Genomic DNA, 23765 nt, shown 5'->3' with positions numbered 1-23765 from the left:
AAATGAAGTAAGTTTGATCAAAGGTGATTTTTCAGTAAATGTGTTCTTATAATTGTTTCTGCGTATTATAAATAAGCCCATTTAAATGTAGTTGTATTCACTTAAATTTTCATGACAAAAGTAGCTAAAAATCATTATTCTTGGAGGTAAAGTAGCATTTATATTAATCAGACACAGATATACTGCCATGTTTAACACACAGGATTAGAGATGGCAGGAGCCACCTGTTTTCAGTCTGTGTTCTCTGCCCTTAGCCCTGACAGCTGCAGCCGGAAGGGGCAAACTGGAGGTATGCCGTCTGCTCTTGGAACAAGGGGCGGCAGTGGCCCAGCCAAACCGTCGAGGGGCAGTGCCCCTATTCAGCACTGTTCGCCAGGGCCACTGGCAGGTAAGCAGGGCAGCTACTTGTAGGACCATGGGCAAGAGTGAACTCTAGGTGGGAAGTTCTGATGCAGAGAGAGAAAAAAGAATCACAAAATTTGAGTTACCCAGCAACCATCGCGTTTGAGGTCTTGGTTGTTTGTCATTACTATTCCAGTTGAGAATATGTCAGAAATTTAACATTCAAAATCATCCTCACTTCTAGATTGTATAGAAAGACTGGCTACTTTTGGCCTGGTCGTAAAATTGCCTCTTTCCAGAGAACATTTTACAGTATCCACAAGTTCTTGGGGAGGTTCATATCTCAACAGATCCCTGCTAACCACTTATTTGCAGGTGTCTGAGATTTGCTAAAAGAAAATGTGATGTATATAAATTCTAGTTATGCAGTCTTTCCAGATGTTTGGCTTCTGGATAGATGCTAATTTGTACACTTAGGATGGAAACGAAAGCATATTGGTAATAATCCTTTTCAAAGTACTTGAGTAGAAAAAAGGCTGTAGAAGCCAAACAGTGCTAAAGAGTTGAGACTCTCTATGGTATTCAGTTCAGTCACAAATATTCACTGCAGGCAGCTTTGCAACTTCTAGAGGTTAATAAAATGGCACTGACACAGGAGGGACTTGTGTTGGAGTTTAGTTATGGGATTGCTTAGTCCCCATCTTGGCCATTGTTACCTTAAATTCTTTTTTATTTAGTGGCTGAGTCGAGCATTCAGAGTTGAATTCTTCACATTTAGCTGTCCCTGCGAGAGTCGGAGATCAAATCACGTGGTACAAGGACTGTGCGGAACTTGAGGGGGTGCTTGCAGTGGAAAGTTATCTGGGGGTTCACACAGTGTCTGGGATAGCGTGCCCGCGTCTGCTCAGCAGCTCTTCCTGGATAACTGGCAGCCTGTTTCTCTGAACTTGCAGATAGTTGATCTTTTGCTCACCCATGGAGCTGATGTCAACATGGCAGACAAGCAAGGCCGGACTCCCTTGATGATGGCTGCTTCCGAAGGCCATCTGGGAACTGTGGACTTTCTACTTGCACAAGGTCAGTCCTGGGCTGCCAGAGCTGGATGGTGAGTGCCCATAATTTACAGTGATGGATTCCAAGACATGTTAAGAACAGATATTATTAATCCTTGTGGCTTGAGGGATCTTCAGTATTCTAACCAAATGAACATATTCAAACTCTTCAGTTAAAGAGTTTGAATAATCACCAACTTTGCATTTTAATATATATTCAATGTATCTTCCAGGGATTGTATTTTGACCTTAACTTTATCAATTATTTTGCAGTCCTGCACAGCTAATATTTTTCTTGTATCCAAAGAAGGCAACGGGAGACTAAGACAGTTGCTGACAATGGTACCCTATTTGAGGACTCGGGATATTATTACCCTCCTCTTGTAATAAATGCCTTTTGACATTTACCAACAGTCACATATTCCTGGTGAATGGGAAATAAGTTAAAGGAGACACACCACCATCAAAACATTTCAAATTCCTTTTGATTGCTATGACCTCAGTTACCTGTGCAGAACAGTGGGGAGTGCTGGTGGGCCTCTGCAGTGGAAACGCTGGGGTCACTGCTGACTCTGCACTACTGTCTAGTGCAGTGGTTCTCAACCTTGGCTGCACATTAGAATCACCTGGGAATCTTTTTAAAATCCTGATTTCTGGGCCTCATCCTCCGGAAAGTCTGTTTCTTTGTTACTAATGTTGTGGCCCCACCCCATAACAAAGAACAGAATTTCCAGATGATGAGGCCCAAAAATCAGGATTTTAAAAAGATTCCCAGGTGATTCTAATGTGCAGCCAAGGTTGAGAACCACTGGTCTAGTGGAACTTGAGCATTTATTTGCATGAAGCAGGAGGTAGTGTGATTGTGACTTGTCTTAATGATTCCATTCTAGTTAGCTTCTCCTGTTAGTAAACTGGACCAAAAACATGTATCCATAAGCACATACACTTCAAGGAAACCAACCTCCTGAAGAATCACGCCCAGGTTAGAGCAGCTAAGGGTAATTGAGTTAGAACGAAGAGGTTTCTTCTAAGATTTTAAACTACAACTCAGTCAAACACTTACTGGATCTTTAGTTGGATCTTCCAAAGAAGATTTGTATCCACAACCTCAGGCTCTAAAGGTGGAGTCAGAATCAGAGAACGGCTCTGCCCGCATGCAGAGAGGTTCTTGCTTCCTTGGTACAAGCTACCAAACAAGTCTGGTTTCATATCTCTTCTCACTTCTGCTTAGAGGGAGTTGGTTGAGGAAGTGGGATGTGCCTGGATTCCCAGGATAAGATGTGGCAGGAGTAAATGTCTCAGGACAACCCAACTCTCCTGGAAAGGCAGGAGGTCTTCAGCCACTGATGACCTTGAGGTAACTGCACATTCCAGTAGAAGATCATCAGGCACAGATTCCAGCAAGTTCTTCTCCCTTAACCACTGCAGAGATTCTGATCTTTATACTATTTAATTTTTCACACTTAAATCAGAAACTTTTACTAAATCAACAAATTCTATGAACAGTTATTTATCCCACATTATTTGTAGAACTCTATGCAAGGAACTGTGAGTAATTTTTTAAAATTAATATACTATAATCTGTGCCCCCTCAAAGAGTCCACAATCTGGTTAGAAAGGGATGAAACAAAAATAAATAACTACCTTAAAAAGGAGAGAATCCCGAGTGCTCTGGTAAAGGTGTTTGAGCTAGACTAGGACAGACTTTGAAATGTGAGTAGGAAAAATGTTCTCTGTTTAGGGGCGGGGAGTAATGTAATTGGAAGGTGAAGAAGGAGGGACAGTGCACAAGTTTGGGGAAACAGGCAAGTTGTCCAGTGAAGTACGTGAGTGCTGTTGAGAAATAAAATGGGAAGCATATGTGCAAAGAAATGGAAAAGGAACAGATTAAAAGAGTTTGGACTTAATTCTAAAGGCAATGGGGAGCCTTTCAAGATTTTAAAAAAGGGAATTTATGCCAGAGTTGTGCTTTAAAAAATAAAAAAGTCACTCAGGCAATAATGTGAATAGATTTGATGAAGGAATTATAGGGATCCATTAGGAAGCCATTGTAGTAGAATGGATGAGAGGTAATGAGGCCCTAATCCAGGTGCAGTAGCTGTTAGAATAGAACAGAAGGGCCAAATGTAACAGTGATTATGATACAAAGATTGATTGCATTTAGGAAATAAGGAGGAGGGGTTGAAGACAACTCCAAAGTTTGAAGATGGATGTTTGGAAGAACTGTTGGTCTTAACTGCAAGGGGGGGAAAGAAAGAGGAGGAAAATTACAAATTGAATTTTGGGTTTATTTCATATGTATCTCCTTTTAACTTCTTAAATTCTAACTTTTCTTATTTTTTGAAAAATCACTTTATCTATAATATACATCCAGAACCTTCTTATCCTGTTTTTTTCCACCATTGGAGGCTCTGTCCAGAGAATTTGTAGATGTTGTGTCTAAGAAAACTCCTTGGATTCTGTCTCATATTCAAAATCATTCCATGGTAGAGTCAATGTTTTTATTGTTATTTTTTAATCCTCACCCAAGGACATGTTTAGAGGAAGGGAGGGAGAGAAAGAGAAACATCAATATGAGAGATATCGATGTTCATTGATGGGTTGCCTTCCATTTGTGCCCCAACAGGGATCGAACCAGCTACCTTTCAGTGCACAGGACGATGCTCAACCAGCTGAGCCATTCCAGCTGTGCAGAGTTGATGTTTTAATTGCAGAACGTACCATTGTGAAAAGCTAACCCAGAACATTTATGTGTTAGAGGTGTGGTGCCTTCCAGCCCTTCGTCCTGCTATGGGAAGCCACAAAGTATGGTTATCTGACCTCTAGGGATACACAGGTGATAGGCCCACTAGCTGCTGAGTAGACCTGAGCTGGCTGTGGCAGGTCCTAAGCTTGGTCTGACATCTGAATCCTGTCCTGCTGAGGGGCAGCCTGGAAAGTGTTCCCTGTGCAGTAAGTTGATCTCTTTAATTTAGTGAGTCTGACGTGCCTGCTCTGTGAAAAGAATTATCTTAGGTTCCCTTTGAAACTAGCAAGGAAATAATAGGCTCTTTGCCATCCAAAAGCTTACAATTTAAGCTGAGAACCAAGTGTATATTGAATTTTAGGCTAATTACAAAAGGTGTCAATTGAGCTTGATCTTTATAGATGAAAATAGACATTTTGAAGGCAGATGCAGAATATAAAAGGGGCTTAGACAGTGGGCATGAAGTTATTGAAGGCTGACTAGTTTAATTAAACTTTGAATTTCCTCTATGTCCTGGGTCTCTTTCCATGAGTCCATTTCCCTCACATTCTGTCAAGGAGTTTTTACTATTATAAATGAAAACTTTCACTGAGTTCAGAAAACATTCATTGAGAATTTAAAAGATTAACTACAGAATAAGGTGACATGTTAAACAGATTCAAGAGGAAGTAACAGTGAACCACAAGAAGCTTGAAGACGGGGATTGGAGATGGTTCCTAGGAAATGGGCAGAAGTGAGGCGACTTGTGGGTGGTGGGGGAGATATTCTGCACATGGAAGCAACATAACCAAAAGTGAGGGTTCAGGAACATTTATGGGAGAGTCTCTAGAGGCAGTGAGTACATCCATTTCACCAAAGTAGCGGATTCTCACAGGGAAGTGAGGAAACGAAAGGACAGAGGGTATGCTTGGGAGAGATTGTGGAGGACCTGGAATGCCCAGTAAGACAGCTGAACTTTCTTTTCTTCTGACAGCTTGTAGGATCAATTTTTTTAACAGTTTTTATTGAAAGGTAACTCACATACCAGAAACAAAAGCTGTGCTTTGGCAGAATGTACGCCTTAAGTTCCATCTTTCCCTTCTGCTATTAATTTTCATGTTTCCTCAGTCCTGCATTATACTTGCTCTCTTAGGTGCCTCCATTGCTCTGATGGACAAAGAAGGGTTGACAGCCCTCAGCTGGGCTTGTTTGAAGGGTCATCTCTCTGTAGTACGTTCTCTGGTGGATAATGGAGCTGCCACAGACCATGCTGACAAGAATGGCCGCACCCCATTGGATCTGGCAGCTTTCTATGGTGATGCTGAGGTGGTGAGTGTCTTTAAACAAACTTCACAGTGGTAGGGATAGGGGAATGTTCCCTGTAAAGTAAGTTGATCTCTAATTTAGTGAGTATGACGAGCCTACTCTGTGAAAAGAATCATCTTAGGTTCCCTTCGAAACTAGCAAGGAAATAATAGGCTCTTTGCCATCCAAAAGCTTATAATTTTAAGCTAGAACCAAGTGTATATTGAATTCTCCCTCCATAATGCTATCTGGGGTTGAGAGTTGCGTGTGGTGATTCCTGACATAAAGTTCTTGGATCTATACTTTAGAGGACAGAAAAATTCAAAACACCACTAAAGACCAAGAATATAGGTATGGCCTAAAATACCATGGCTACTCAGTCTGGTTCAGACCAGCAGTTGAATAAAGGGCAGGCAGCAGCCAAAACCCTTGGTGGAGCTGAACCATTGCACTTGTGTTAACTGCTCTGCTTGATCCATGTGCTAGGTCCAGTTCCTGGTGGATCATGGGGCCATGATTGAGCATGTGGACTACAGCGGAATGCGCCCGTTGGATAGGGCAGTGGGGTGCCGGAACACTTCTGTCGTCGTCACTCTTCTGAAGAAAGGAGCCAAGATAGGTAGGAGAAAGGAAGAAAGTGCTGGCCATCTGTGCCCAGGGGCCAGACTGGTCCAAAGGTCTGGCTGCCTTGGGTGTTTGGTGTGAGTGTATATAGTTTCCCCTCTGCCCTGGCCCAGATATTGTCCAAGTGAACAGGAAGCCTCTTGGCCCAGAGAAAGCCATCTGAGCCATGGTCTACACTACCCTGAGTAAAATCACAGGGTTCTCTGCCATGCCCCTTGTAGCCTTACCCAGGAGGCTGCTCTGAACTTTCAGCACATCTTAGTGCTAGTGCCTCTGTACCAGCCCCACCCTGTGAGCATCCTGGATCCCTGCACGGCCATGAGCCTTTGCTTCCCTTGCTCTGTATGTGCTTCAGACTCTCCAGTCCCTGCTGCCGCTGCCCCGTTCGCTCCCCACCCACAGACCTGTAGACAAGGGTTGGCTTATATGCTGGCTTTTTTGCTGCCTGCCTCTCACTGCTGCTTTTTCCTTCTTTTTTTTTTTTTTTTCACCTTCATCCATTTTTTTTTCCTCTCCTACAACTTTTTGTTTTCTCCTTTCTTTGAAGGTTGTCAGACGTTACCGAGTCGCCCACGAGGTATATTTCACCGCTGTCAGCATCAGGCGTGGTCTGATGGCTTGGTCAGCTTTGCCTTCTCCTCTTTGATTTAGCCTGCATGAGTTCCCCACACCTCTAATCTTTTAATTTACTTCACCTTAAAAGAAGATTTTTTTAAATGACTGTTGTAGAGAATAACTTGAACTTTTCATAACTAACCCTGAAAAGCTTAGTTGGTAAATAATTCAGGCATCTGTAAACTAATCAGTTGAACCTTTTCTTTCTCTTTGGGGGTAAAATAATCCTCAATAATGTCGGCTTGTCTCGTGTCTGTCTGACATTGGGACTGTGCTCCTGATACACAGTAAATCCCAGGAGTCCTACTCGATACTTAAAAAATAAGGGAGCTTTAGAGTCTTGAATGGTTTCCCTCTGCAAAGTACATATTTAAATATTAATAAACTAAATAGTTGGGGCCTTTGAGTCCCAGATTCTAACATAAATTTCTCTTTTTGGATGTTTAAAATCTTATAGTGACATTTAATATAAACCCTTTCTCCCAATTTTTTTTAAAATAACTCCATACTAAGCCATTGCCTGCCCAAATACAGTATGCAGACTTTGCTGCCCTCCTGTGGTACAAACTGAGTTCAGATATTCTTATTTTAAGGTGAATACAGTCCAGTGCAGCTTCTAGGCAGTGGGAGTCATTAAGATACTCCCAGGTCCAAAAGATGAGGAAATTCTTGTGGAGCAAGTTGTTCTCTCAGCAGAAATTCCCCCAGGATGTTTTTTTCACCTAGCTTCCTACCACCCTTACATTGTATGAGTTTTTTACCCATCATGCATCCTGTACACTGCAGGTCCAGCCACATGGGCGATGGCCACCTCCAAACCGGACATCATGATCATCCTGTTGAGCAAGCTGATGGAGGAGGGGGACATGTTCTATAAGGTGAGGGGAGAAGGAACAGTTCCCTCAGAACAGCCACTGACTTTTCTACACAAGGAACCTACCGACGTCTTGACAATTCTCATCTTTGGTCCTAGAGACAAAGGGAGAAAATGTCATCCCTCAGTGCCCGGCTCATACGTTGAAAATCCAGGCTTTTCACCTTCTCAACAAGAGAGCAAGAATAGCCTACACATGCCTGTAGCTAATCAACCTAAAGACCTAGTTTAACCACTATTGGGCAGTTACATAGATTCTACGTGGAATCTGCTAAGTGGGACCTGAAAATTCATGGGACGAGTCAAAGTAAAATATGCAGTGCAGATATTTTCAGTCCATGGAAAAGAGTACTGATCTTGTCTTTCATAATTAATATATTCATCGATTTAAAAGTCTATAATAATAGCTTATCAGTATCTCGAGTAAGATAAGACAACCAAGACAGAGAGCAGTGAGGTCACTCATTGAATGACAATAACAATAAAAAGAATGGAGTCTTCTTGTACTCACAACTCAAGCTGAGGGCTCCATGCCCTCCTAACACAAACTCTCATGGCCTATAGGAAGTCCCGTAAGAACATTCCATGTCGGAATTACTGTGTTGTGTTAAGATTAGCTGAATTGTCTTCTCCTGAAGGTAAACAAACACAAATCCAGCCCAGCTTTGGGCATTGGGCCTCACTGAGACGTCTCTAGGCCCTGGAGATGACTGTGAAGTACTTTATTTTCCCCCCACCCCCGGTGTAAGGAGTGCACAGAGCTCCTGGGGACAGAGTTGTATTTCCTGAGGAACTTTGAGTGAGACTCATGATAATCTAGGACTCTTAGCCTTCTAGGAAACTTGAGTCCTGACCCAACCATGATTTCACATAACTTCAAGGAAGGGCCTCTTTTGCTGTCATATTTATGGACCTGAGAATGGCATTGCCCTCAAGAATCTAAGCCCTGGTTATAGCATAACTTCTAATATTTTAAGACAAGGAGTCCTACCTCCTAATGAGAATGGGCAGAGCTACTACTGGTCCCACCCAGAATCCTACCTTGGAAGACTCCAAACCTCTCCTTAATGAGAGGTGCTACAGAAAAAATAAGAGATCAGGATCCCTGCTAAAGTTGCAGCGAATCAGAAGGATTAGAGCGGATAAAGATTAGCTAGAGGAAGGGTGGTGCCTCCTGCATCATTCTGGGCTCAGCGTGTAGATTTGCAAATACAAATTGTAAGAAAAGTTCAAGGCTCCTGTGACCAGGTCCCTAAGTTGATCATAGATTTGCTTTATCTTGGAAAAATCCCTCCTACATAGTCAGATAGAATCACAAACTCTAAACTTCACTTCTCTACTATCACCTTACCCATGCCTTTTCCAAAAACGGGGAAACTGATTGATATTATTTTATGCCATGAGAGTAGGGAACCAGCAACTAGATTGTTTTAGCTCCTGCATCCTTTGTGAGGAAGAGAACTGGCAAGGTGGAACATCAAACAAGGAAAGAGTTTTCCAGATAAGCAAAATTCAGGAAGTAGTCATTTTGGTGTGCTGGAAACTAGGAAATATGTGTTCCCTGGAGATCAGGTCAAGAGAAAGCTCTTTTGAAAGAGAGAGGTCAGTCCCTTAAAAATCCATTTGAGAAGCTGGTCCCAGGCCTTTCATCACATGGCTTTGTTTCTCTGGCTTGTATCTTGAGTAACCCCTTCAACCCTTCAACTGAGCCTTTCTTGCCTAAGGCAAGGCTGGCCCCTTCTGCTCTCATGTTCAGGGCCACACCTACTCTCTTAAGTGGCATTTGGGAGGGCTAACTCTTCATAATAACTGGAGAGAAGAAGGGAGTGGGACCAAACTTAGCTGCTCAGCAGACCAACTTTGTGTTTTGCCATCTTGTCCTCCCATTAGAAAGGTAAAGTAAAGGAGGCTGCCCAGCGCTACCAGTACGCTCTGAAGAAATTCCCTAGAGAAGGGTTTGGTGAGGACTTGAAAACCTTCCGGGAACTGAAGGTGTCTCTTCTCCTCAACCTCTCTCGGTGTCGCAGGAAAATGAACGTAAGTCCTTCTCATCCCAGCTCCTTTCTGCAGTCCTGGAAGTTGACAGTCCAAGTCATTCACTAGCCTTTACCAGGCCCCTGATCCTTCTCTGGCCCATTGGAACTCGGTTGTCCTTCACAGAGCACTGACATTTGCAATTTGAAAGAAATCAACTCTTAAGTACAATCCATATCAAACTGTAAAAAAGTGAATGCTGTGGGCACTTTATAGGTTTCTGAGTTTTCATAATTCCCACTGAAAGTGATTAAAAAACTGTCATCATCCTCCCCACCCCAAAGTCAACTTTCTGGTCGTTGGGAAAATGTGAGAGCAATTGTCACTAAAATTCCAGCTGCAATTAGTTATGAATTTTAATCATTCCCTCCCTTTGTAGAAGGCCCCCAAGTCACGTATGGATGGGCTGGAAAGAGGACTCAGGACCATGAACTTAAAGATTTAATTTCTAAGGCTAATCTTGAACTTTTCACTTCTACTCATCTTTTTATCCTAGCATGCCATGTCCCTTCTTTTTGCAGATAGAATCTTAGAACTCTTCCTGGTCCCTTATTATCTCCCAGATAATCCTTGGTCCTTCTTGCCTGCTTTGCAGATAGTCTCTGATGCCCTCAGCAACCTTGACATGCAGACACTCCAGGGCCAAGAACCCTCTCTCAGATACTGGGAATAGCTAAGATCATGTCAGGAGTCTCTGACATCCACCAGCCTGAGGTTTCATAGCTCATCAAGGGATAGAAATAATCCAAGCCAAACAGGAGTGTTGATCAATAAAGAACTCAGCTCTACAATAGTGAGATTTCAGCTCAGTGGCAATGGTTTTGCTATCAATACCAGAAAGATTATTTGTATATATGATCTTCATATCATCCATCTAAAACTTGACAATGAAAAGAGCCCTGATATAGCTTGGGTGTCTCAGAGGACACAGTTAGGACCCTAAGAGGCAGACCTGCCCCTGGTGCTAAGGAGAGTGGGGCCACTAGAGATTCCCATAGGAGAGGGGAGGTGTCTTAGTGGGAGGCAGTGAGGTTCTTAGATGAAACAGAAGAATCTTCACCAGGGTCTCCTGGGACACCAGCTAGTGAGAGTGAGACAGAGTACAGAAGCTGCTGCCACCCTGCTGGCTTCTCTTTGCCTAACAAATAGTGTACTTCAAAAAAACAATCTTCCCAGACATAACAGTCTCAAAAGAAAAAAGTAAAGGGTAAGGAAACAGGGATAGAAGACAACCTTGCTAATACTTGGAATACTTTCTCTCTAGCTCCACGTTTGTTCAGAAATAATCATCTCCCATGAGCAGAACTCTGCTTAGCACCTGAAGTCTGTCTTTGGTAGAAAATTGGCCATCCTTTTTTTTTTTAACCTATGCCCCAGGGCCTTTGTTCTGTCTAAGGCCTTGTTTTCTGTATTAGGAATCACAAGTGTAACCAGAGGCTACTGTGCTGTGCTTTGACATTAAAAGAGAAAGGAAAAACTTCTCTTTTGTGTAAGGCAGTGGTTCTCAACCTTCCTAATGCCGCGACCCTTTAATACAGTTCCTCATGTTGTGGTGACCCCCAATTTCATTGTTACAAATTGAAATAATTAAAGCATAGTGATTAATCACAAAAACAGTATGTAATTATATATGGGTTTTCCAGTGGTCTTAGGCGACCCCTGTGAAAGGGTCGTTCGACCCCCAGAGGGGTCGAGACCCACAGGTTGAGAACCGCTGGTGTAAGGGTTAAAAACTACAGCTTTGTGCCTCCAGGGAGCCTCTGTGATAAAGAGAGGAAGTGATAGCACAGATAGGGTCCTCTTTTGTTTTTTTCACTTTAAATGTTTCCTAAATAAGGAACCATTTAAGAGAAGAAACAGACCAGAGAAGTCCTCTGAAATAAAAAGGAAACTACCATTCACTGAGCATCTACTTTGTGCCAAGAACTGTTTACAAAGCATTCAAATGCTGTATTGCTCTTATTCTACCTGTGAAGTAGGTATGCATAAGAAAACATACAACACATTCTGAAAGGTCACAAAGCAGACCAGATAATTGAACACTGTCCTTACTCCATCTAGCCAGCGCAGACCTCATCCTCTTGGATTTCACTCATCCCTTGGAAAACCAAGGAATAGTGGGTGTGGCAGGAAGGAGGGAGGTAGGGTGAATTTCCATGTGAGGTGTAGGCGTGTGAATCATGGGAGGTGATTATTTCTGTGTGTTGGCCTCATTCATGCGTGTGTAATGAGTTCAGGTTTCCAACTTCAGGTACTTCATTGGGTTGACATTTGGCTTCTGGCCTAGAAAGAACTTTGTGAGAAAGGCAGAAAGAAGGCAAATTAAAAGTATTTTTATACTTATGGGCAGATACATTCCTATGAGTGGTTGCAGGGCCACACAGGGCAAAGGCAGAAGGAACTTTCAAGCTGTGGGCCACATGGCTAAAGCTGTACCAGGCATGTCAGGAATCCCAGGTATTCCATCCATAAGTGTCAAAGAAATGTACATATGATCTGTGTTATTCCCAAGTTGTCTATTTTTCATGACGCTTCAATGACTCATTTGCACACCTATTGTAATGACAGGATTTTGGAATGGCGGAGGAATTTGCTACTAAGGCCCTGGAGCTGAAACCGAAATCTTATGAAGCTTACTATGCAAGAGCAAGGGCAAAACGCAGCAGCAGGTGAGGAGAGAGAGAGAGGGTAAAAAGCAAGAGGTCTCTTTTCTGGAAATCTGGCCAAGGCAATGTAGGCCATCCTGGGGCATATGTACCCATGTGTGTCTATCCCTGAGGACTCGTAGGGCCACGCTCTGGGGATGGCTCCCATAGCAATACTCAGTTTAAGGTTGGCAAGTCTTCCGGGCTGTGGAAATCTAGCGCATTTTGCTTTGGGTGAAAAACGTCTTTTTCATGTTGGAGAGTGGGACCTTCTTTCAAGAACCCTCTGCCATCTCTCAATCGTGTTAACCCCCAAGCAGGTAGCATAAGGAGACACTGGCGACTTAGGAAGAGGTCACTTGGCGACATCCCCTCGACCCTTTCAGAGGGAAAAGTAGGATGGGTCACGTACATCACAGGCTCCTCTTTCTTTTCCTATAGGCGTTTGGGGAATCCCTGGATTTAGTCTTCATTGGGGGGCTCCCCTCAAGTCTGGTGGCATCAAACCTCTTTCTTACCTAAAGCCCTACCACCCACACCACAAACTCATGGAGACAGGAGGCCCTTGCTGCCAGGATTGAGGGGACCCACAATGGACTCCATCCCTCATGCCCATCTGCTGTGGTTTGGCCAGTGGGCAGGAAGGGTCCCAGAAAGACCTAGAACCTGCCATCAGTGATCTTCAGATAACTTGTCCCTGTCCTTGATGCCTCCTGCCAGCATCCCACCCTTTTTCCAAACTGCATGGGAAAGAACTGCTTCAGGCTCACTGATATAACCAGGGCGGGGATGTGGTCCTGGAAATCAAACCCAGGGTAAGCCCAGTGACGACAGTGGCAGTAATACTGATCGTAACTAGCTGGGGTAGTGAAGCTCTTCAGAAGCTTACTGTCAAGTTCTCTTTCCCACCGGATAATTCCTTCCCCACAAATCAAATGGCTCCTTTTCTGGGCAATATTAATAGAGAGAATGGGAAATCTTTGATAGTTCACGTCCTAATTTGTAAATTAGAATCTGAGCTGCCTAGTCAGCAAGCCTAATATCTTCCCAGCTTTGATGTAGCAGAATGGAGGAGCAATAGTGCTGTGGGATGAGGGGTAGGAAGGGCAGAAGACAGAGTTCTTGCCTAGGATGAAACAGGCCTGAAACTTGGAGCCAAAATATTAAGAATATAACAAAAAAATTCTGCTGGATCAGCAAGATTTTTAAATATTGTAGTTATTATTTTATTCCTAAGCTAATTGACAGTGACCCTGTAAATGACAACCCCACCCAACCCTCATACTGCCTGGTGTGCATTTGGGCACTAAGAGAATCTTCCTGAAGGGCCTGGCTGAACTGACAAAATGAGGACATTTCTTCACTAATCCCAGAGAGGCCAGAAGGAAGATGGAGGCAGAACGGGTTAGAGAATCATTCTGGACTCCTCTAGAATGACAGCCTACCTGTTTCCTTCCTTACAAATTAAATAAAACCAAAACCCCCCGACTCTGACAGATGCTCCCACAGTTCTCTGAAATAGTGACCATGTTCTCAGCTCTGGGTGATTCCTGTTGATTCAGAATAACTCCAGTTCCTGTGTTTACATTTTGTTAAGCAGACAGTTTGCAGCAGCCTTAGAGGACCTGAACGAGGCCATCAAGCTGTGTCCAAACAACCGTGAGATCCAGAGACTTCTGATGAGAGTGGAGGAGGAGTGTAGGCAGATGCAGCAGCAGCAGCAGCAGCAGCCACCGCCACAGCCACCCCAGCAGCAGCTACCAGAAGAAGCAGAACCTGAACCACAGCATGAAGACATATACTCTGTGCAAGACATTTTCGAGGAAGAGTACTTGGAGCAGGATGTTGAAAATGTTTCCATCGGCCTCCAGACAGAGGCACGGCCCAGTCAGGGGCTCCCGATCATCCAGAGCCCACCCTCCTCTCCAGCCCACAGGGACTCCGCCTACATCTCCAGCTCACCGCTTGGCTCTCATCAGGTTTTTGACTTCCGGTCCAGTAGTTCTGTAGGTTCTCCCACTAGACAGAGCTATCAGTCCACCTCACCTGCTCTTTCTCCAACTCACCAGAACTCTCATTACAGGCCTAGTCCACCACATACTTCCCCGGCTCATCAGGGTGGATCTTACCGCTTTAGCCCCCCTCCTGTGGGAGGGCAGGGCAAAGAATACCCAAGCCCTCCCCCCTCCCCTCTCCGAAGAGGCCCTCAGTATCGGGCCAGCCCTCCAGCTGAAAGCATGAGTGTCTATAGAGCCCAGTCTGGCTCGCCTGTGCGCTATCAGCAAGAAACAAATGTTAGTCAGCTTCCTGGCAGGCCAAAATCTCCATTATCCAAAATGGCCCAGAGGCCCTACCAGATGCCTCAGCTTCCTGTGGCGGTTCCCCAGCAAGGGCTCAGGCTACAGCCTGCTAAGGCCCAGATTGTGAGAAGCAACCAGCCCAGCTCTGCTGTTCATTCAAGCACTGTCATCTCCACAGGGGCCTATGGTCAGGTAGCCCACTCAATGGCTAGTAAGTACCAGTCTTCACAAGGGGACCTAGGAGTAAGTCAGAGCCGGTTGGTTTATCAAGGGTCAATTGGGGGGATTGTTGGGGATGGGAGACCTGTGCAGCATGTCCAGGCCAGTCTGAGTGCAGGCGCCATCTGTCAGCATGGAGGGTTGACCAAAGAAGACCTTCCACAGCGACCTTCCTCGGCATATCGAGGTGGCATGAGATACAGCCAGACACCACAGATTGGACGTAGTCAGTCCGCATCCTATTACCCAGTCTGTCACTCAAAACTAGATCTGGAGCGTTCCTCTAGCCAACTAGGTTCCCCTGATGTGTCGCATCTAATCAGAAGACCTATTGGTGTCAACCCCAATGAAATCAAACCCCACCCACCAACTCCTAGGCCGTTGCTGCACTCCCAAAGCGTAGGCCTTCGCTTCTCTCCATCTAGCAATAGTATCTCATCTGCCTCCAACCTAACACCTACCTTCCGGCCATCCTCCTCGATTCAACAGATGGAGATCCCACTAAAACCCGCATATGATAGGTCATGTGACGAGCTGTCGCCAGTGTCTCCCACTCAGGGAGGTTACCCCAGTGAGCCCACCCGATCCAGGACCACACCATTCATGGGGATCATAGATAAAACAGCCCGGACTCAACAGTACCCCCATCTTCACCAGCAGAGTCGGACCTGGGCAGTGTCATCAGTGGATACCGTTCTCAGCCCCACGTCTCCAGGCAACTTGCCTCAGCCTGAGTCCTTCAGCCCGCCATCATCCATCAGCAACATTGCCTTTTATAACAAAACCAACAATGCACAGAATGGCCATTTGCTGGAGGACGATTATTACAGCCCCCACGGGATGCTGGCGAACGGGTCCCGTGGAGACCTCTTAGAGAGAGTCAGCCAGGCCTCCTCCTACCCCGATGTGAAGGTGGCTCGGACCCTCCCTGTGGCTCAGGCATACCAGGACAACCTGTACAGGCAGTTGTCCCGGGACTCTCGACAAGGGCAGACATCCCCTATCAAACCAAAGAGACCATTTGTGGAGTCTAATGTTTAAAAGACATTTGTTGGAGTGAGACCCATATGTTTTCACTGCACATTTTTAGGCTTGGTTTCCACATTTGAGGTAGTTCTCTAGCTTAATTTCTCATGTAGTTTCTGTGTGGTGTTCAGAGGTGGCAGCCCACATGCTGAAATCCTTTGCATGCAGCCGACTGGGAAGCTGGCCTCCAGTGAGCCAGGACTTCAGTTTCTCTTGCTGTGCCCAGCCACATGCTCTCTCCCTCTCTTCAGATGCCAACGAGGAGATTGTTGTGCCGTGTGCTTTAACCCAGGGAGATCAGACACACTGGTCAGCTTTTTCCAGGAGACAATCGCTTTCACTGATGTTCTTGTTGGTTGTGTAAATGTCTTTCTCTTTTTTTTTTTTTTATTAACAAAAATAAGATGTTCTTGTTCGTTTTCTTCCAGGAACTTTAGAAAGAGTGTGATGCTCCCTTTGTCTTTGCACTCTAACCCCGTGTTTTCCAGATAGCCAGCCCCAGTGCATTCTGGTGCCCTGGTCTCCCCTACTGCCAGCTCCCTGCAGTCTTCAGGTCTTGAGTGTTCCTTTAGGTTGTTGCTGGTCTTCCTGTGTGGGTGAAAGGATCAAAGAGAAAGAGAAGAAATGTCTGTTAAATTAGAAGAAAAAACACACCAATGTAATTATTTGAAATAACCACTACATTTATTTTCCAAGAAGTATTTTAACAACATTTTAAAAACAACCAGCTTTTTAAATATTTTGGTCAGCCAAAAAAATTGGATAAGAATCATGGATAATTTTTAATAATTCACTGAAAATTATTCTTTAGATGTTTAGCCAACGATTACCATTAAAAACTACTGATTTTCCATGGGTGAGGGAGGAAATAAATAAATATGTAGGAAGAGAGAGAGAGAAGAAAAGACTGTTCTGGATTCTCATTGAAAGGCTGTAGGAAATCTTTGGAGAAATCCCCCTTTAGATCCTGAGCATCAGATTCCACAAAAAGTAAACTGAAGATTGGCTGGTGCAATAATCCTGTTTGGTGGATCGTCGCCTGGAGCTAGACTGTGTTACTGGCCCTCTTTTTTTAAACCCAGATGGTATTTAGTGAAGAAATTGGTTCTTTGAGAAACAAATTGAATTCTCATGGGACTAAAAGACTTGTTTCCAGAATTTGCACCCAGGGCCATTGCAGTTTGTGCCAGATGTTGTCTCATTCCATTTTGAGATCTATAGTTTCATTATCTATTGTTTCTTTTTTTAGGTAGGAGTGTTCGGGGAGTGATATTTTGAAAACCAGGCACCACAAAGTGTCTCCTTTCAGGGTGAAGAAGGCCCCCTTTCAGCCTGGGTGGGGGTACATGAGATACCAGGTCTTCTGATCCAGGCACCCTCCACCCTTCTGTGTCTCTTGCTAAGCTGTCCCCTGAGGGGCTGAGGCCAGCATGGGATGAGCGGCAAGAACACTGAAAGCCAAAGCCTTAGCATAGGCCTGGCCCTGAGTGCTTATCAGTTCTTAGAGTTTAACCTTCTAAACAAGTCAAACTCAACAAAAGAGAATTCGTTCTCTGTTATGAGGAATCACTGCTCTTGTTTGTAAAGGGCTACAGGTAGGGCAACTTCCTGAATAAAAATTCACATGGGCTCAGACCAGTTTGTAATAGTAAGTGTCCTCTGAAAGCATCGCTCCAACATGCTTGAAGCATGAAATTGAGACCAGAAACACTTCTTTACTAATTTAGATTCTACCAAATAGATGGACCCCCCCTCCGCCTGCAAGCCTGAAATAGGCCGGGACTTGACCCTATGCTAGAGGCAACAGCTGGGCTAACTCAAGACCCAGACTCTTTCTCTGATGCCAAAGGACTATCTGCTCAATGACAGCAGAGTGGGCATCAGCCTCTCTCTCTCTCTCTCTCTCTCTCTCTCTCTCTCTCATCAAGAAGATGAAAATGTACAGCATTAGTACAGCCTACAGCTGGGAGCCCAGCAGCCTCTCACTCCCTCATTGTCCAGGTCTTAACCCTGTTGGGCTTTCTGCATCTTATCCTTTTTAACCACCTCTCACTGAGGAGCCGCTGCTACATTTTGAAAAATTTCTCAGTGTCTTAGAAAAGTGCCCCTGCTTATTTGGAACAAGACACATACATCTGTACTCCCCTGTCTAGGTGGGTGAACAGGTTCTGTGATTTTATAAATATGCTACTTCTCCCCACAGTCTCTCTTTCGGTTTTCCAGGATAAACAGGAAATTTTAGGGTCTGTGTCTCATTGGGCAGAACACCTAAAATGTCGACAAAATACAATTTGTTTTTAACCATTGGAAGAGGGAGTGAATATCACTACTGGGCGCCAGTTGTTTTTGCCTACAAAATGCCCACTGGACCTTATAGGGGAGGAGACAGAGTTCTTCCTTGTAAGCAGACTGCCTGTGCCCTGTTTTGCTACTTCACTGCCATGGGATGATCTTAGTACTGTACCTGAGAGTTGCCCCTCTCCCAACAGCATTTGCTGAATCAATGTCTGGCTTCAGGTGGGGCAGGGGGAGGGGGATTTTTCATATGAAACCAGTAAGTTCCTCTCATCCTGTTCACATCACCCTGAAATGGAGACAGTGGTGACCAACTTCAGCTTATAGGTTGTACGTTCCGTTTGCCCAGAATTCTTGCACTAATAGGTTTCCATCACGTCATGTCTATAAATGGGTGCACTTTACTGTTTGAATTTGTGACTCTAATACTGGATATTTAAGTGTGAGTACTGTCTTCATTAGAAAATAGCAAAAACGCTCTTGTCTTTTAGTGTGTTTTTCAAGGAAAAAAAGGAAAGAAATCAAGCAGTGGATCACAACATTTATAGCACAAGAAATAACTTGTATATAAGCATCAAAAAGAGTAAGAATTTTTAAATACAAAAAAATATTTGCAGTGATTTTAAAGTGCTTTTCCAGCAATGTTCTTAGGGACTCCTGAGACATGGTTACTTTATTTACTGGATCAGTAAGGCACACAATTAACAATTAAAAATTAATGTTTATTTACAAAGTAAAGGGAAAACCTGTGTAACATGAGAATTTGGCATGGACAAAATGGAGACCATTTTGTATTTGCTGCTGTAGCTTGCCCAGGTCGCAGGCGTGCACTATTAAAGTCCCAAGTTAATAGAGCACAAGCCCTTCTTGTTCTCCCATGTGCCCTCTTTTTAGATGTGTTTAACTTAAACTCGAAGGCTCAGGAAAATTCCACTTACTAGAATCATGTACAGTACCCCAGGTTGTTGTCCAGAGATACAAGTTGGCTGATTTAGTTAAGCCTGGATTACTAAACACTCTTCCTAAATTATTGTAAACAGAACAGCTTAGAGAAAGGTATTCTTAGTCCTTATATTGTATAGTAGTTTATGAAACCCTCTCTAAATATTGGTATTTTTGTATTCCAGAGATGTACCCAATAGAAAAATTAATCAGTATCTAATTTCATATCCTTAAGTATTTTCCTTAGATTTTAGTCCTAGACATTGGGTTCTGTGGATGTCACCTTGTTTCACCATACTTTACCACTAGGTGTCACTGGCTCCGCACCAGGCTTGTCCAGTAGCAAAGAAAGGCAGCATCTCCTCCAGGGGCTGCCTCTAGGGCAGCAGGCTGGCCCATAGCTCCGAGGGTCCAGGAAGGCAAGCAAAGGTCTGGAAAGGGGTCTTCACACATCTGCGCCGGTTGTGAAGATGAGCTCTTTGAACACCCTGCTTTGGACCTTCAGCCAGGCAGAGGCTGGGAGAAGGTTGGCCAGAACTCCCTTGCTCTGGTGGATGGATGGGTGTGTAGAAGACCCCTTCTTCCCCATGAGCACCCATCTCAGTCCCTCTTGGCCTCCAACTTTTTATTAACTCCAGAAGTGTCACAGTTGGATGGTTTGATTCAAAGATAGTTATTTTTCTACTGCAGAAATGCTTTGGACAAAACCAGTTGGTCTCTGAATCTTTGCCACTAAATGGAACAGTCTCTCCTGGGGGGTCAGGATGTGCCTATCCCTGTCCCAGTCTCACCCACCCTGCCTCTCTGTCCCTGGGCTGCCCACTTCCCAGGCTAACCTGCAAGGCAGCCTGCTGCTGCTCCCGCACAGAGGTCAGAGCTGCCCTGTTGCATGTGCATTGGGAGGTGTGGCTTTTTCTCCTTTTCCTTTAGGAATTCCAGACTGACCATCTACCATGACTAACAACAGTGAACAAAGGGCTTAGGGGTAAGAGCTACCTACAAAGACGTGTCATGGAAACCTTCACCATGCAATGCCTTGAACTCAGCTCTGGCTGCTCCCGAGAACAGGTGGCTGGCTGGGGGCCTGGACACAAGCACAATGGGGCTGGTGGAGCCATGTGCAGCGCTACTTGAATCACCACCGGGTCTTCATCAACTCCTTTTATAACAGACCACTCAAGGGCTGAAGTGTCGGTAACCTGCATTTCGGTGTCCAATGCCTCACAGCAGCTGAGCCACCCTGAGATGATGTGGCCACATGATGGCCACAGTCAGAGCTTTGAAAGTCAGTACCAAATGAACGCATAATTGGACACCAAAAATCAAGTGTTACTTTCATGTTTCCTCACCCGCCTCATCTCATTTCTTCCTGCTGACTCTGTGATAGCTCCACTAAGCTGACCCGTCAGGTTCTAGCTGGATGCACGTCCTAGTAGGTGCAGGCCAGCATCGCTGTGTTTTTTCAGACAGACCTACTCTGTGGAAAGGAGCCTAGCTGCTTTGTTTTCCTAGCACTTGCTGGCTGGACTTTTCTTTTGCCTAATCACTAACCAAAACACTTGGTTAGGGGGACGCAATCAATCCCTTCTGTCCCTGGGACCAGACAGAGTTAATTCTGGAAATTTCAGTACTTGAATGTACCTGCCTTATTGTGTACCAACTTAACTGGAAGAAAGTTAGAAATGCTGGCTCTAGATCTCTACTTCATTCACGGGTTACTTTGGGAGTCTGTAAGTTACACTTCCTATTCTGGTTCGTTCCTCTGTTTCGTTTTGTTTTCCTTTGGCTGATTCCTGCCGAGTGGGGCCGGTTCCTCGTCAGGCTCAGGACGGGGGCCGTTCTCAGGCGTGGCCTCCCTTCCGTACAGCACAGCATCTCCGTCTCTGTTCTGTCTCCTCCAAATCCAAGATGGTTTCAATTAGTACAGACATGTACAGTCTACAATTAAAGAGTGATTTGTACTAATCTGATTTTGATTCTTCCTCCTTTTGCTGTCCTTTCAAGACACTTGCTGGAAAAAGCTTTAATGCACTTAGTTTCCTTTAGGTTTTCTATAACTCGGATGTAAAGGACTTTCTCTGTACAGTATATATTATCCAATGCATGTTTGTTCTCTATCCTGATATATTGAACACCACACAGTTGTGAACTCGTGCCGTGGGGAGTCCCACACCCACCAGAGGCGTCTAGCCCCCGTGTATAAGGAAGGCATTTCCTTTGCTGTACTTGCTTGAGCAGTTTTATTGTCTGTACATGTGAGCTGTGTGAGATAGATGTGAAAAGTTAAGTGAATGCATTTTCCTGCCCATGTATACAGATCGCCATCTGTACAATGAACTGTATGTATGAAAGCAAATGTACTTATTTATAAATGGGTAACACTTGGAAAAAACATGGCGTTGTGGTGCTTTCTCCTTCCGTGACCTCTCCAGGCAGCTGGCTCAGGCTCACCCTCACTGAGGCCTGCGGTGCCAAGGAAGCTCCTGAGGACGACTCCACAGGTTAAGGCGAAGGCCAAAAGCGAGATGATTTGGTTGGTCTCCTGTGAGACCTTCCGAATCACCCCTCAGGCTGTGCTCACTGGTTGAAGTGCTTGAGCACCTCCTTGGAGTTGGACACGGATAGGCCCTGGAGAACCGTGGACAAGAAAAGGCCGTCAGAGGCCTGTCCGCCGAGGCTCACCGCGTGATGAGAAAGGAAGGCTTTTTCTTCAGTGGAAGAGTTTTTCTCCAGCCACACCACGCGAGCACTGACCTCGGTTCATTTGAATAGCTGAGGTGAGGCTGCATCCAATCCAGCTACCGTCCCAAAACTGCAGGCTGAAGCGACTGCCAGTTAGAGCTGCTAGGTTAGAAGCTGTGCCCGAGGGTCGGGGGCAGCCCTAGCTGTCCCAGGACTGGCTCGGTAAGCGCTGGGAACCCACTGCTTCCAGTGGCTTTATATTTTTTTCAGAAATCTGGCCGGAAATTCCAGTCCTCACCATGCAGACAGCTAGGCAGATGCACTGTGAATGGAGAGGCTGCAGATTTCCTGAAATTGGCTGTGGAGACTCATTATCTTGCTTACAAAGTGGCCAGCACTGAGTCCGGCCACCTTTCCTGCCTAGCTCCTACCTCTTTACTTCAGGGACAAGCAAGGAAGGAGACCACTTCCTCTAGACACCGGATCGTGCTGAACAAACATGCCTGCTGGGTAACAACTTCCATTTCCCCCACACAACCTACGCTGGGGAGCAGGAAACCAGGGGTGCCCCGCCATCCCGGCCTGGACACCAGGACTGTCGGGAGAGGAGAGGACCCGAAGGACCCACCTGCTCGGTCTGAAAGCCATTCCTGGGCGGCCAGTTAGCTCATTAAAAATAAAAAACGAGTAAGTGGTTGGCAAGAGGGGAAAAAAGCCTTTTAAGGATGCCTGGGACATTGGAAGAAAGCTGAAGGTAGTGATTCCTAAAAAGCTAATTCTTAAAAAGGAACTTACCCTGAACCTGACTAAAGAAACAGCAGCAGCAAACAACAAGGTTTTTGTCGAATCCCAGAATTCCCGAATCAGACCATCTTCCCCTTATTTTCATTCCCCACAGGCGCCCTTTAGCAGCTCCTGTAGCACAGTGCCCCGCTGCACACGGGCGCACAGGTAGCCAGACCCCCTTCCACAGGCAGAGATGGGGGGCGGCACGCAGCATCATCCCCTCAGCTTTAAAAATGGGAGCTGGAGGAGTCTCGAGAAATTTGGGGACTGAGTCTGTCTGTTCCCAGGAACAAGGATGGGCGTTCATAACAAGTGTATTGTGTCTGGAAGGCCCTGTGGTGAAAGGGGAGGTCCCCCAGAGGCCATGTTCAGAGCCCATGGTGCTGGGCTGTTCTCGAGACACTGTGGACAGGGACTATATAGGTTCTCTAATTTTCTTCACGTAACCTCTGACAGATGGCATCATTCTCTCCAAAACACAAATGCAAATGCAGATCCTGAGACCTTAAACTGAGACAGGCAAAGGTGGGACTGACTCAGACCTGCCTGCACGGGTTCCCTGTGCCAGGCTGCCCACTTCTCAGAAGGTGACCCACGAAGCAAGCAACCTGAACAACTGCAGGAGTAAGGGCAGCAGGTCAAGAAGGACGCTTGCTGCTTTGTGCTCCTTTGGAGGAACAACTCTGCCGGGGTCAAGAGGAGTCACTTGGCACCTGTGGGGGCTTCCCGGCCCCGTGAGGAGGTGGGTCCCTCCTGAGGGGGTGAAGGAGTGGCATTGGAGGGAGGGGCCTCACCCTGTCTGGATCCTTTGAATGTTCACAGACACAGAGACCCTGAAGTCTCAGAGGTTTGCACAAAGGCCAGAGAGGGCACACTCACAGGTGTGGTGCCTCTGCCCTCGCCCCGAGAGCCCGCAGCCCTGACCCTGACTGAGCTCAGCTGTGGCGTGTATCCAGCAACGTGCTTTGCATGCTTTTAAGCAAATGAAGGTCCACAGAGAACCTTGATTTGGGAGACTCTTCAGCTGCATAAAACAAAGACCTCTGCAGCTCTGGCTCAGACACCACACTGAAAAGGAAGGAACTGTTAGGAAGACTCTGTGTCAACAAAGGACTAGTTGCCACATCAGAGGGTTTGCTGTAGGGTCCCGTGGAGCGGGCTACGTTGTGGAGTCGTTTTAAGTGCTTTTCAGGAGCAGACGGTGTATTCCGTTTGGCAAGATCCCACCCAACGTTCCCAGAACCTCTGTTCTCAAGGCTTTGCTCTTAAGGAATAAAGAGGCATATTTTTAAAAAGAAA

The 23765-nt window shown here is 45.4% G+C and overlaps 1 protein-coding gene across 8 annotated transcripts in view; it reads left to right on the top strand.

The window, feature by feature from the left end:
• The window catches only part of TANC2 (tetratricopeptide repeat, ankyrin repeat and coiled-coil containing 2), a 247181-nt gene extending 225791 nt beyond the window's left edge, over positions 1–21390 (top strand). For 4 of the 8 annotated variants that reach the window (XM_036340071.1, XM_036340070.1, XM_036340064.1 and 1 more), the window contains 9 exons: positions 255–388; positions 1296–1419; positions 5273–5448; positions 5911–6043; positions 6596–6625; positions 7450–7541; positions 9428–9574; positions 12140–12240; positions 13814–21390. In XM_036340071.1, the coding sequence (XP_036195964.1) occupies positions 255–388; positions 1296–1419; positions 5273–5448; positions 5911–6043; positions 6596–6625; positions 7450–7541; positions 9428–9574; positions 12140–12240; positions 13814–15776 (2900 nt within the window). In that variant the 3' untranslated portion in view covers positions 15777–21390. The remainder of the gene's footprint in view (positions 1–254; positions 389–1295; positions 1420–5272; positions 5449–5910; positions 6044–6595; positions 6626–7449; positions 7542–9427; positions 9575–12139; positions 12241–13813) is intronic. The other 4 variants (XM_036340072.1, XM_036340069.1, XM_036340066.1 and 1 more) reach the window with 3 other exon arrangements.
• Positions 21391–23765: the final 2375 nt, after the last annotated feature.

Source organism: Myotis myotis, unplaced genomic scaffold (genome assembly GCF_014108235.1).
Source record: "Myotis myotis isolate mMyoMyo1 unplaced genomic scaffold, mMyoMyo1.p scaffold_m19_p_17, whole genome shotgun sequence".
Lineage (NCBI taxonomy): Eukaryota > Metazoa > Chordata > Mammalia > Chiroptera > Vespertilionidae > Myotis > Myotis myotis.
Note: the sequence above shows the minus strand (reverse complement) of the source record. Positions and strands in the feature narration are given on the sequence as shown.